The sequence below is a fragment of the Zalophus californianus genome, chromosome 9 (assembly GCF_009762305.2).
Source record: "Zalophus californianus isolate mZalCal1 chromosome 9, mZalCal1.pri.v2, whole genome shotgun sequence".
NCBI lineage: Eukaryota > Metazoa > Chordata > Mammalia > Carnivora > Otariidae > Zalophus > Zalophus californianus.
This window is the reverse complement of record NC_045603.1, coordinates 95,156,915-95,171,376: the sequence shown is the minus strand read 5'-3', so window position 1 is coordinate 95,171,376 and position 14,462 is coordinate 95,156,915. Positions and strand designations below refer to the sequence as shown.

The window sequence follows — 14,462 nt, the reverse complement described above, 5'->3', positions numbered from 1 at the left end:
AATGTTGGCCGGCTTCATTCATGGAGCTTCATTCATGGAAGTAAATCATGGAAGCCTCCATGATTCCATTAATTCTGTCTTGCCCTTCAGCTAGGATGGCTGCAAGGCTGAGGCCTGTCTCTCCTTGGTCTTAATTCTCAAAGACTTCTTTCCCTTCATGGCTATTCATCTTCTGTGACCCCTCTCACCATGTGGCCTTGCCAACATGATAGCCCAGACTGCTTGGTAACTTAGTTCTTCACAAGACAGAAAAAGATTCAGGGCCTCTTAAGAGTTTGGTTAGAGAACTTGAGAAAGAAACATCATGTCCACCACATTCTATTGGTCAAAGCAAGTAACGAGGTCAGTTCAGGTTTAAATGGAAGGGAAGGGCACAAGGGCATGAATACAAGAAGATAGTATTTGGGGGTCACATTATAACAATCTGCCACACATATTAATCATTTATCAATTTAGTCTTGAGTCAATACATGTGAAAACGAACAATGAACGTCTGCTGTGGCCCATTGATATTAAGAGCCAGATATGCAAAGAGAGTAAAGCAGTCCAAGCCTGATGTTTACAATGTTATGGGTTCAGATTCTTTATGGAATTTAATTCAGTCAAAAAGGACTTATTTTCACTGTATTGGTCTGGTTCAGAAAAAAAAAAAATCAAGCAAAATCTAGCAATAGGAATATAGTTCAAGCAGATCTACTAAATTTTGAGTATTAAAACAAATAAATATATAATTTCACTCATAGAATTTAAGAAGCAAAGAAAGAAAAAAAAGAGACAACAAAAAGAACAGATTCTTAAATATAGAGAACTGGTGGTTGCCAGTGGGGAGATGATGGAGATTAAGTGAAAGAGCTGATGGGGATTAAGAGCACACGTACCATGAAGAGCACTAAGTAATGCATGGAATTGTTGAATCACTATATTGTACACCTGAAACTAATATAATATTGTACATTAACTATACTTCAATAAAAAATCATAGATTTTGAAGGTTAGAATGGATGTTGATATCTAAATAAGTTGCTTCTAAGTTTTAAAAGTAGCAACCTTAGATCCTCCAAAGCAAGTGTGGGGAGAGTTAAATGGGAGGGTAGTCCTGGCTTCAGTAATAATACTTCTGGGTTGTGTGTATGTTATTGGTTTATATCTCAACTTAAAATTGTATTTATATAAAAGTTCTGCTCTAAAAGATAAAAGTAGGAAAATCGCTGATTTAGATCTAAGCACTCTAGCAGTGCTGCAGTTGATACCTAGAGGGGTGGCTTGTTCTGAATCACGTCCTGGTTGGTTGTGCAACTGTGAAGTTCTTGTCTTCTAAGGCCCCCTTCAGCATTTTCCTCACTGTTTCTTCCTGAATATAGATGTGTTTGATTAATTTATTTTGATCCTGAACATGGAAAATTCTAATTATTTCCTTTTTCTCCTAAGAATTAACATTTTAACATATAAATAATTCATTAACTAGTTATTGCTTTAGTCCTTCAGGAATTTTCAAGGACCAAATCGGTGTTTTTATATATCAAAGGTTAAATTTGGAGCTGAAAAATATTCAAAATGACATAAATTGATCTCTGATAAGAAATCTATAATAAATCCTAATTTGTTACCCCAAACATTTTATTGTAACCTTTTGTTGTGTTTCCTTAATTTTTAAATGCATATCTTTTGTATCTGTGGCGAAAGATGTTCACTGTTGACTTTTATTCCCTTAGCATTAAGTCTTTTTCTTAGTGTTAGCCTACTGTAGGATATTGTGAATCTAGCTTAGGTAAAATTCTTCCTGACATCTTCAACCTCTTTATAAACATATGAATCTGAATGAAGTCAAGATTGCTTTCCCATAGCCCTATCTACAGTGGCTTTGATTGTACCCAGGCAAGCATGCCTCTCTATAGTATGAGCAGAGTCTTCTGCACCATGTACATCCCACTATCTCTGAGTTTCCTTGAGTTGTATCTTGTGTCTTTGTGGTGTTTGTCCTGTTTCATTACTGTTAGTGCCCAACATGGGACAGAAACTATTCTTTTCTGATATATGGTCTTTTGGAAGTGGAACAAGTGTTTTGCATCCACTTCAGAAGGGCGAGTCATCTCCTTTTGGGGGGAAAAGTGGTGAGCATTCAGTGGAATGGGATGGTCAATGATAGGATGATTCTAGGAATATAACTTGGGGCTACAAATAATGAAGCAGGGGATCTACTGAAAAAAAGTAGAGATCCAAGATAATAAATTTGCTTGAAATCTCAGCTATTGAAACAGTTGGAAGAATCAACAGGGGCGCCTGGGTGGCTCACTCAGTTAAGCCTCCGCTTTCGGCTTGGGTCATGATCTCGGATCAAGCCCCACATTGGGCTCCCTGCTCAGCAGGGAGTCTGCTTCTCCTTCTCTCTCTGCCCCTCACCCCGGTCGTGCTCTCTCTCTGTCCCTCAGTCTCTCGCTCTCTCGCTCTGCTCTGTCTCTCAAATAAATAAATAAAATATTTTTAAAAAAGAACCAACAAATACCACATCTACAAGGGGACAGATTTATCCTTTTCAAACCATATAAGTCTCAAAGGAAGGAATAGAACAAAGGACATCCTGCAAGTTTATTTCAGGACTTCACTTGGTGCTTGATTGAAAACTTCCATGTTCTTTGCCTGACTGAAGGCTTCCATGTCCTCAATGAGAGGGGCCCATCTGGACATTGTAACCTGAACTAAGTGCATTGCTGTTACTGCCAGCATGTGAATAAATTTCGTAGTGGCAGCTACTAAAGAGATTGCCTGCCTTTCACTGCATGCTTCCCAAGCACAGCTCACCAAGATGGAGGATCACTGTACAGTTGTAAGGACAGTGATTTGAAAACACTTGTCTGCTTCAAGATGGTATCTGGTATTCATACACACCAAAAAACCCACACTTTGCTCATGTTTGTCTATGATTTCAGTGTATTACAGCCCTAAAATTATGGACCACTGGCCCAATTCTTATTCCTGTGCAGCCACTCTCCTATATTTCCTGGAATTTCTTCTAGTGCTAAAATAGTGACTCCTAGGTTTTTGTTGTGCATTTCGGTTAGGGTAAAGGACAAAAGCCTGACCTTTCCAGAGGGACATGACAGATCTGCATTAGAAATATGTGCGTATATTTGATTCTGGGAAGCAGGTAGAGGTTAAAGTGTGAATAACTTTTCCTTTCTTCGTATTTCAGGTATAGATAGGCTACCCTAATCATTCCTTTAGTACACTGAGTGAGACCTTGTCATCCTTGTGGCCACTGATTTTTGCTCTTCATAAGGATATTTTGTCTGTTTAGCTTATAAAAATTGACAAAATACTATAAATATATCAATTGTAGCCCACCCTTCCCCTGAAATCATAAATAAAAATCCTTTTTACTTTTTGCAACTGATACTTTGTTATAAGTAAAGCATCAGAAGTTGGGTAACTGTCAGAAAGCTTGAGCACAGCTATTGGGTGTTTCTGATTAAAAGTAGATTCATCTGTTTTGGAAACAAACTAAAATCTTCTTGGCATTCTCTAATGAAGATAACAATTCAGGATTCTTGACTGAATTTTAGGCATTCTTTCTTGGTATAGCTAGATTAAATACAAGGAAGCACTTCTGGGCTTTCATTGTACATTTCCTAGTAACAGCTGCAGGCTCATGTTATACAAACACAGTAGTCTTCTCTACTAAAGAATTAGGAACACATTATAACATTTTTAAGAATATTCCTTTATATGCCTCTTTTCCTTCAGATTTAGTTCAGGCTACTGGATTTTGGAAATGTATAGGTTAATTGATCTTCACTGGACAAGAGATCAGTACGAAAACTAAAAGGTGAGTTTTCCAGACTTATACAGGTTTTTACTGATCTGAGTAACCTCCTGTTTGGTACTTATGTGTCTTACTATTCTTAGGGAATTCTCTTACTTCCCCTGTTTTTTCTTTATGCTCAAGTTTCATCAAGAGATACTGATCATAGAGCTTTATAATGCATGTATTTTTGTCTAAAGTCAAGAAAGAGGCTCTGTGTCATTCCACAGATATTTAGTAAAAATACTTCAGTTTTAGACTTTAGGAAGTAAACAATGTGTCACTTTGGTGTGTTATTTCAGAGTGAGAACCTAAAGACCCACCCAACAGCTCACCACAGACAAACTGTTTCCATCTACATGGGGACTGACAAGCCACAGCTGCAGCCAACAAGGTCTTTGCAACTCTTACATGAGGTCTTATACTCTACCGAAGTCTCCTGTGAGGAGACTTATTAATTAGAAGACATATGCTTTAAAGGCTGAGATTAAGAAATTTTGAAACAAACTGTATGTTTTTTTTCCCCCCATTCTGGTTTTATAAACCCATCTCTTCCCTTAATAATCAGAGAATACCAATGTTTTATCCAAAATCTATGTTACCAATTAGGACATTATTTTGAATGCTTCTTTTCCTGTGTAAACATCTTACTTTATAAAACAGCTATTAGGCAGTCTCAAGTGCTGAGAAAAATCTAAATATATCCAAAACCTTCACATTATTGTTTTTTCTTTCATCTGAATCTGAATAAGCTCTTCCTGAACCAGATGCAGAGTTGATTGTTTCTTTGGTTTTGTTGCTTTTTTGTCTACTTCTTTTGATGGGTAGGAGTTTCCTGGTACTTTTAATTTCATGGGAAAAAAGGGAAACATTCTTGTATAACATCTTTGGTTAATATCCGTGATTGAATTTAAACTGTCATTTAAATCACAAATGTAAAATGATACCCTACTTGTCAAAACAACAATGCAGTATCTAAAACCCATAATGTAATTGCACAGACATTGGGTAAAAAATCCGAGATCAAATTAAAACAATGTATTAAATAAGAACTGAAAAATCAGCATTTCTACTAATGGCAAATATTTCCTCACTTGATGGAGCTACAAAATGATCATCTCAACCTCTTAGAGAAGGCCAGAGCAAGATCCTGTAAGAAACAATCCTAGTCAACTCTTAAGAAAGCTTTATTGGTGGAACTGAATGACCAATTAAGAATCTGGTTACTCAATTTAAAGTGATGTCAGGATCTTTAACTCTAGGACAAGAATATTCAAAGGTGGGAAAAATGTCAATGATTTCCTATTGCTATGTTTACTTGTATAATCTTTACATTAGAGAAAGTATTGGATAAAACAGAATTTCTGGTGTATTAATAAATTTCTACATCAATGAAACAGTAGAGTGCTCAAATATTTTACCAGGATTAAGTGTACTGATACTGGTAAATGTGTACTCATGCACTTAATGAGACATTCAATTAAACAGTAGAATAGACATGTGATATTTGCTCAATAAATGTTAAATTTTTCCCCCACTAAATCAATTAAAATGAAAATTGGTAAACAAAGGAAAAGCTCCAGTCATTTACTTTGTCTTTTCTTTAACAACCAAACTTCAGAGTAACAAAATAAATGGTGGTAATTACTTTCTAAAATATAAAAACAGAGATTATATGATAGTGGTTACACAAATTTATACACAAGACAAAATTGCATAAAACTATACACATACACACACACTCAAGCAAATAAGTGCATACAAAACTGGTGAAATCTGAATAGTTTATGGATTGTATGAATGTCAATGTCATGGATTTGATATTATACTCTAATTGTGTAAAATATTACCATGGGGAGAACTGAATGAAGGGTACCAGGGAACTACCTGTACTTATTAATTTTGCAATTTTATGTCAATCTATAAGCATTGCAACATAAAAAGTGAAAAAAAGAGGTTAACAGAAGATAATGTATTTATTCTCTTGGTATTAGCACTAGCTATCTTTTCACTTTCTTATGTCTCAACTACACTATCCTCTCTCTAAAGTCAAATTCTGTTATATTCTTTAATAAAACATTCATTCCACCTCAGAAATAGTAAATTCATGGCACCTGGGTGGCTCAGTAGGTTAAGCACCTGACTTGATCTCAGCCCAGGTCTTGATCTCAGGGTCATGAGTTCAAGCCCCACACTGGGTGTAGAGCCTACTTAAAAAAAAATAGTAAATTCAGAGATGGTGGATGTGCTAAATGTTTTCAAATCAAAGCTCATGGAAGTCATTGCTCATCTTTATAACATTGTTTCTTGATGAATCTGGACTTGAATTGACTATAATTGGTACACAATAAGAAGTTCACTCTTTGTGCTTCAAAATAAACTTTTACATGTTGATCAGTGGTAGACTCATTCATAAAGACCTATTTTAAGAAAAAAATAAAGGAAATAAAACAAACAAACAAACAAACAAAAACGAAAAATTATTGAAAGGGGTCAACAATTTCCCAAAGTTCATCTTTCTAGAAATTTAGTGCTTTAGATTTCCTTTAGATGATCATTACTATTCATTTTGTTTTGAGCAAAGTTGACCCCACTCCAGTGTCCAAATTGGACTCCAACTGATTCAAATCAATCAATGTGTCTTATCCACTAGCCACGGTAATTTGCATATGGCCTAGTCAGTGTCAACAAGATGGAGAGGGATCCTTGGGTGACTCTCTCAAGAATGTGAGGAAAATAAGCTAGAAACAGAAGAGTTTATTTTATGTTGTTCTAGTTATATACATTTAAAAAATGGGCAAAACTAAACTATGGTTTGCATTTGAGGTCAAGATAGTTTTGGAGTCAAGATGGTGGTGATATCTGGAAGGAGAAAGAGAGTAGTAGTACCAGTTTAAGTGAGGAAAGATCTTGGGGGTGCTGGAAATGTTCTATTTCTTGATGGGGGTGGTAGTTGCAGGTCTTGCCTTTGATAATTCATTAGAATTTTTGCTTTTATTACTTTTCAAAATGTATATTTTATTTAAAAAGATGGGAAGAACATATGTGTGTCGAATTTTTTCCATCTTATTTAGGTATTGGTTTGAAGCATGTCTGTTTTCTACTCTCACTGTAACTACAGTTCTGTATTTCCAAGTCCAATTTATCCTACAAGCTCATGCTCACATTTCAATTTTAATATGAGTCCTTTCTTTTTCTTTCTGAAGTTATCTCTCTCGCCTCTGTTTCTCTGTTCTGTTCCAGAGTGGATTGGGAATAGACTCAAGGGCTACCTCCTTTGTAATGAAGTAAAAATGAGAGAGAGCTGGGGTCTCCTGTGATTGAGGATTCATTGAATTAGTGTATTGTTATATTTTAGACTTTTAGTGTATTTCGGTTACAGAGTAGAGGTGAATCAATATTTCCTCAAACTGAGTGTCACACATTTTCCTTTGGGTGACATTGAAAAACACTTCAAGATTAAGCTGAATGTTTTTGATTTGATTGTTAGATTATTGAATGAACATTTGAACAAATTATCTGGTTGTTCCTTGTACCCTAAAATAGTTATTATAAAACTGACATAAGGTGCCTTACCAATTACACGAATAGCATAAAATTCAGGTTTCTGGGAAAAGGTTAAGAAACTCATAAAAATTTACAATGAATAAAAATAAATCATTATTAAATATTAAAATACAGACACCTGTGTTCCTACGAAAATAAATTGTTTTAATTATGAATAAAAATATGTATTCTATGTTCTTACCAGGTGATGTTTCATTTAAATCAAGTGATTAGGTTCATGTTTCATACTTTAGGTGATTGGAGATAAAATAGGTAATCATAATTCTAACATGTGGCCTTAAAATAGAGTAGAATTTCATTTTATCCACTGTTTTATTCAACAACCAATTAAACTTGTTTTGAATCATAACAATTTTAACTCATTTCTACCATTTGTTTTAAAATAATGGGGCTTTTTTGCATCTCTGAAATAAGATGTGGAGCCATATTAGAGGTATGAATATGAAAACTAGTCCATCCTTTTAAGAAAAAAAAGTTCTTGCTATGGCTGCATTTAAAACTTTTGCTGACTTTAGAAACTATTAAAAAAAAAAAGAAGATAGCAGGAAGGGAAAAATGAAGGGGGGGAAATCGGAGGGGGAGACGAACCACGAGAGACTATGAACTCCCTACCATCTTGGGTGAGACATTCACTTAGTACTTGGTTTTGGGAGAATGGCTCCACTTTCTCCCATAATTTGTTAAGTGTCAGGTAGTTCTGGTGCTCTTCTGAAGTCTTTTTTTGAGTTTAACCTCAGGTAACACCAAAGCAGTTTTGTAAAATTGCCCTCAAGATAGAGCCTCAGGGTTTGAAATTTGAGACAAGAAAACAAAGGAAACAGGATAACAATTTAACAGGATAAAAAAATCTACCTAGATTCCCAGTAAACTCTAAGGATGAAAACCATACATGTGTGTTTTCCAAATGATGTTTTAAAATGACTTTGATATTCACACATTAAAAAAAGATCCCACTCATTTTCTTTTATGATAGTCAAAGGGCTTTCATTACACATGTACTGTGGTAATTTCCTGTGTTGTGGTTCCTGGAACATTTTAGAAGCTAGTGACTTTACTGCTTCTTGTTCATGTGATACATTCACCAATAGAAGATTCAAGAACATTGTTCAAATAAATAATTTTTCTCTTTTTTTCTTTTAAATTTCTTCATGCATGACTTTTGGATTGTTTAGCCTCCAGCTCAGCTCTGTGAACCAACACAACACCATCCTTCTTGATTAAGCACACATTGTACCTTACCGGCATCGATACTGGAACATTTCTCATGGCAGGTATGTGAGGCCCGAGTCATAATACTTTAAAAAATGAAATGAAACAGAAAAGGCATCTCAGGGATATGGCTAATTTCAGGGCAGTGTTTTTAGGAAAAAGTAGACATTTTTACGCTTTCTATGTATCAGCGCTTTCCACTTCTGATTCTTTATCTGTAACTTAGAAATGATTTTGTGAAGATTTTCCAGCAGGTTTAAAGAGTGGCTTCTGACAGGGATAGCTCTAAACTCTGAATGCAAACTGAATTTACCAGGTTAAATTATGAACAACATAATGCTAGCACCAAAGTGAATAGAGAATGCCAAGTATTAGTGACAATGCTTACAAGTGTTTTTTAAAAATTTACCATTTGTGCTGTGACACCCCAAATCACCTAGATTAATAGTTTGACACATTGGACTGTCTGTTAGTGATTCTTTGGGAGTATGCTAATGTTAATGCCAAATCTCCTAAATTTATATTATTTTAGGGTAAATGCCAATAAGCAGTAATTTTTGGTATGAGAAAGCATAGTGTTCTTGTAAAAAAATGGTTGCTTATATATCATAATTTAATGTACTGTGAAATGAATCCAGGTCCCCAAGGTATTACCCATACATCACACCAGGTCTGGAGTGCTCCTATGTCTTCTCTTCCCTATAAAAAAAAAAAACCTCTACAAAGCTACAAGCAACCGGACATTTCTTAGGTAGAGAATGCACTAAGATGAATAGAAGGGCACATTTCCAAGTATACTATTGTGGCAATGATAGAATTTGCTAAGTAAAAGACTCTGGGTAGACAAACTTTCATTTGATTTCTGACTTGGATACTTACTAGCTTTGGTATCTGGAGAAAATAACATTATTAATGGACCTTAAGGTTTTTTTTTAATTTTATTTTATTTTGTTATGTTATGTTAGTCACCATACATCATTAGTTTTTGATGTAGTGACCTTAAGTTTTCTTATCTACTTAATGGGAATCATATTATCTTGTGATTCTTGTTGAGAAAATAAAGTAAATACCTGTTACGTAAGCCCATAAAACACAACCTGATGCCTGCTGATGTCTTCTTACTCCAGATCCCTAAGCTTCTTTGTGGAATTAAGAAATAAATGGTAAGTCCACTTTACTGGGACAGGATTGGTAAAGGAGAAAAGTTATAGATAATCTCGGTAATGAATAAATTACACCACATAAAAATTTGGGTATTGGGGCGAGTTCTGATGGGAATATTTTCATTTTCCAGTGTTTCATTGGCAAGATGATTGGGTTATCAAACCAAAAAATGTTTTGGATTCTCTCTCACTGTGTTGCTTTTAAGATCTTCAGCTCCTGCCTTTGTTCTTTAAATAACCACTGTATCTCTCTTTCACTACAGCTTCTCAGACCACTCCATGGAATTTGATTTCTGGGATCTTAGGAGTAATCTGCCTTTTTTTGATGGCTACTATAGGAATTTTGTTGAAAGATTGTAAGTTTTTCTAGGCAAGTTTGTATAAAGACCATAACTGTGGTGAAACCATTTAATACTAAAGGTTTCATTTTATTATGTGTAATATTTTATTATTTCATAAGCTTGTATCTAATGAAGTAAATTTTTAATCATTTCTTACAGTATATCCCAAACAAAGTATTCAGCCAACATTGTCTCCAGATGCAATCACAGAACTCCAGAAAGGTAGGTTCCATACTTTGGAAAACCTTAGTGTTGGTAGAGGATGAAATAGTTTCTTGTTTTTCTCACACAGAGCATAATGGAATAGTACACTTGGTAATACAAGTTTACCTACTAATTGTAAGATAGTAACATTTCATTATTCTCTAATGTAAAAAGCATTAAATTACATTGAACATGGATCATTTACATATTTAAGTAATAAGGAAAATATTAGCCTGAAATGACATTTTTTTCCTATATGAGTGCTCATGTTTATGTAACAAATATGTTACAGTAAATACTATGGTTAATCCTAATTACCTGCTGGTTTGCTCATAGCTCATATTTTTATATCTCTTTACCTTTGCTTCCGCTTCTTGCTTGACTCAGAATATAGTGCACAGATTTCTGTTATTTTAAACCCTACTTATCCAGTGAAAGCCAGCTCAAAGTCCAATTTTTAAGGTATTTTTTTCCAAATGGTCTCCAAATTGTCTCACCATCTTCTGTGATCATATTTATTTATCTTTTTCCCTTTTGCATTTTTTCCATCCATATTGAGATATTACTGACATATAATGCTGTGTAAGTTTAAAGTAATCAACAGATTGATTTGATACACTTATATGTTGAGATATGATTACTACCATAACATTTACTAATACCTCTATCATGTCACATGATTACCATTTCTTTTTTTATGGTGAGAGCATTCAAGATCTACTTTTTTAGCAACTTGCAGTGTATAATACACTATTGCTAACTATAATCATAACTGTGTGCATTAGATCCCCAGAACTTATTCACCTTCTAACTGGAAGTTTGTCCCCTTTGACCAACATTTCTTCATTTACCCCACTCTCCAGCTCCTAGTAACTACCATTCCACCTTGCACTTCAGAACCATTCACTTGACAAAGATTTGAGTGCCTACCATGTCTCTCGACTTTTATCACTGAGGATAGTAAATGTTCAAGACCCATCATTGGTAAACTGTAGTATTAGACTTCAAGCTAATTGTTTTATTTATCTCTGTTTTGAAAATAAAATATCCAAACATCAGAACTCTCCAATTTGTGCTATATTCTTTTCTGACTCAGGAAATATGCTAAAATATTTCACTTTAAATATCTCTTTAATCTGTTTATTCCTATTTACACAACAGAACTCAATTTGGGGTCACTTCTTCAAAAAGCTTCTTTAGCCGCTCTCCAATTTATACTCCGCTACCCAATGTTTTAACATACTGACTTATTCTTGTGTATACTTACCAAAATTATCATTAAATATAATTGATAAATGATTGGAAATTATATAGTTCTGACTCTCTATCTCGAATATAATCTCTATTAGGAAAAAGGGTTATGTCTGACTTGTTCACATTAATAGCCCCTGAACTATGGTATGTGTAGTAGATTCTCAAAGAATATTTGCGGAAAACAGTGAAGAAATAACAAATGATTTTTGAATGAGTAAATAGCATTGAAAAAACTGAATGTCATAAGTCATGTTTTTTGTTTTTTGTTGTTTTGTTTTTTCTCTTAGGCCCTAACTGTTGTTCTTGCCCAGAAAGGTGGATTGGGTACCACTGCAACTGCTACTTCTTTTCTGGTGAATTAAAAACCTGGAAAGAAAGTCGTGATTTCTGTGTGTCTCAGAATTCCAGTCTACTTCAGATTGAAAACGGAGATAAATTGGCATGTATTTAATTCTGGTTTCCTACCTTTTCTTTGACCTAGGGAAATATGCTACCTAAGTAAGCTGAATACTCTTGTTTGTCTTTAATTATAGTAAATGGATTGTTATTATTTGAACTAATGACTTACTAATTTGCTATATCTTGAAACAATCATTATAAAACCTACAAAAATTTCTCAAAGATTTATATTATAGGAATAAAAATCAAGTTACATTCCAGATAAAGCACAAGGAACATTTTAGAGCGAATTCAAAGAACGAATAATAAGCCATTATTTTTATTCAAAGACTAATAAAATAACTTTATAATTTTTAGTTCATTAATTAAATTTATAATTTCTTTTGTAATTATATCTTTTGTCATCACTCTGGGATATAATGTGTGATAAGTACGGACAGTATGATAAAAAAATTACCCAATTTAAGAAAAAGTGAAAAATTTCTCTAGCTGCATGAAGAAACTGTCCTGAGTATAAGTTAAGTAGACTATATCTATGAAATCTATCCTCAAGATACTGTTGATGTGGGATCAAATTTGATTTAATCTCTTTGAAGGAGGTGTTCCATGAAAACTCTTACTTCCTTCTAATGTCTTATTCCTTTAAGAAGTGATATTTTGTGGCATTTATTTCTATATCTTAAATGAGTATTTGTGGAAATTAGTGAATAAATAACATAAGGAAGAAAAGGAAGAAATATGAGGCATGTGACTATACTTTCTAAACTGGACATTAAAAATTATTTCAATTTGTGTGATTAAAAAGCTAAATCTGATGCTGACACTTTCTTCAAAGTACATTATTCCCAGAATAGATTCAAGTTTGATTAATGTGTTTGTCTTTGTTTCCAATCAGCATTTTATGAGCTCCATTAAATATTTTTACTGGATTGGACTCTCTTACCATAAAGAATGTGATGCCTGGTTGTGGGAAGATGGCTCCAGTGTCTCCCAAGATCTGTAAGTTTCTGGCAGCCAAGTTTCCTTTTAGTTCTTTCTTTTTTTTTTTTTTTTAAGGTCTTTTTAGTTTTTTATGAGTTTATCTGTAGATCTCACCAGAGACTGTAACATTTGGGAGCACTGTAGCTAGGATAACCTGTCTAAGGCATGAAGATACAGAAAAGAAGGAGATCTAACAATTTTAGCTCCATGTAGATCATCCAAATTTATGCTCAAGTGACACGAAGTTAGTGTACTTGTGACCATTAAACAGCTTTTGACTTTTTTTGTTGTTGTTGCTTTGTATAAGCACTTGGATGTGTATGTGCATGTACAGATGCTTATCTTCACAGAAGCTGTCCAGGGAAAATAGAATATTTATTATTTTCTTTACTCTTCTTGAGCCTGTTATTTTCAGTATACTCCCATGTTTCAAATATTCTGAGCTTATTTTCTGTATATTTGTAATCTTTAGTTCTCATTTTCATTCATAAACGTTGGATGTGCAGCATCAGACAATGACAAATCTTATGCTTGGATTTGTTTTCCCAGGCTAGATTATCGAGTACATTTTTAAACAAAATAGAAGTATACAATATATCAAAACCATTAATAACAACAACAAAAACACAAAATCCTTGGCCTTAATGCTGTTGATAAGTGAGGCAATAGCTGAGTTTTTGTAATACTGTGCTCTGAAATTGTTAAAACATGGCTCTTGGATAAAAATCAATTGACTCAATATGTTAATATCTCATTTAAGTGCTTTAAAAAATCTATCATTTAATAAAAAAACACAATCCCTAGATATTCTCATTTCCTTTTCTCATATGTTAACATTTTATTTTTCATTACAGATTGCCATTAGTTCAAAAATTAAGTCCAGAGAAATGCGTAATCTATAATGCAAGACAAAGTGTTTTCGATATATCCTGTGACAATAAATATCATTTTATATGTAAACAAAAATTTATTTAGTGTTTCTTGGAGTGGAAGGGGTGGGTGGTGAAGATTCAGTAGTATAAGAACATGACTTTACCTCTTATATTATTGCTAATTATCTACTTCTGGGATTTGTAAAATGTTTCAAATCATGTCTTGTGATACAATTTTCATATATTTGAAATAATGTTTTAAAATTGGTGGAATTTGTTCACCTATATCTGTAATAACAATGAATCAAGGTAAAGAATTTCAGTACTGTTGTGACTTAATGTGTATGTTTAATATTAAATTTAATGTATTTTATGCATATATTCTTGTAAATTTTCTTTGCAGAAATTCAAATAAAATAATTTGCATCAAATGACCTATATCAATGTCATTTCAGTTCTTTGTAAGGCATAGTAAATTGGGAAGTCCCATCTTCATTTTACTTTTCTGGAACTTAGTTCTTTCTAGATATCTATATATACATATCTATATGTTTTAATTCAGAGCTTAAAGTGTCATCAGACAGCTTCCTCATGTGTATCATCAGACTTTAGAGGGGAACATATTGTGTTCTTCTCTTGATGGTCCTGAGTTCTGTAGAATAATTTTGAATCT

The 14,462-nt window shown here is 33.7% G+C and overlaps 1 protein-coding gene across 4 annotated transcripts in view; it reads left to right on the top strand.

Annotated features, from left to right (window-relative positions):
• The window catches only part of KLRD1 (killer cell lectin like receptor D1), a 37,467-nt gene extending 23,248 nt beyond the window's left edge, over positions 1-14,219 (top strand). For 2 of the 4 annotated variants that reach the window (XM_027594119.2, XM_027594118.2), the window contains 6 exons: positions 8,539-8,637; positions 10,002-10,094; positions 10,239-10,301; positions 11,825-11,976; positions 12,832-12,935; positions 13,772-14,219. In XM_027594119.2, coding sequence (XP_027449920.1) covers positions 8,631-8,637; positions 10,002-10,094; positions 10,239-10,301; positions 11,825-11,976; positions 12,832-12,935; positions 13,772-13,892 — 540 coding nt within the window. In that variant the 5' untranslated portion in view covers positions 8,539-8,630 and the 3' untranslated portion in view covers positions 13,893-14,219. Of the gene's footprint in view, positions 1-3,741; positions 3,824-7,607; positions 8,638-9,702; positions 9,739-10,001; positions 10,095-10,238; positions 10,302-11,824; positions 11,977-12,831; positions 12,936-13,771 lie in introns of those variants that run through there. The other 2 variants (XM_027594120.2, XM_027594121.2) reach the window with 2 other exon arrangements.
• Positions 14,220-14,462: the final 243 nt, after the last annotated feature.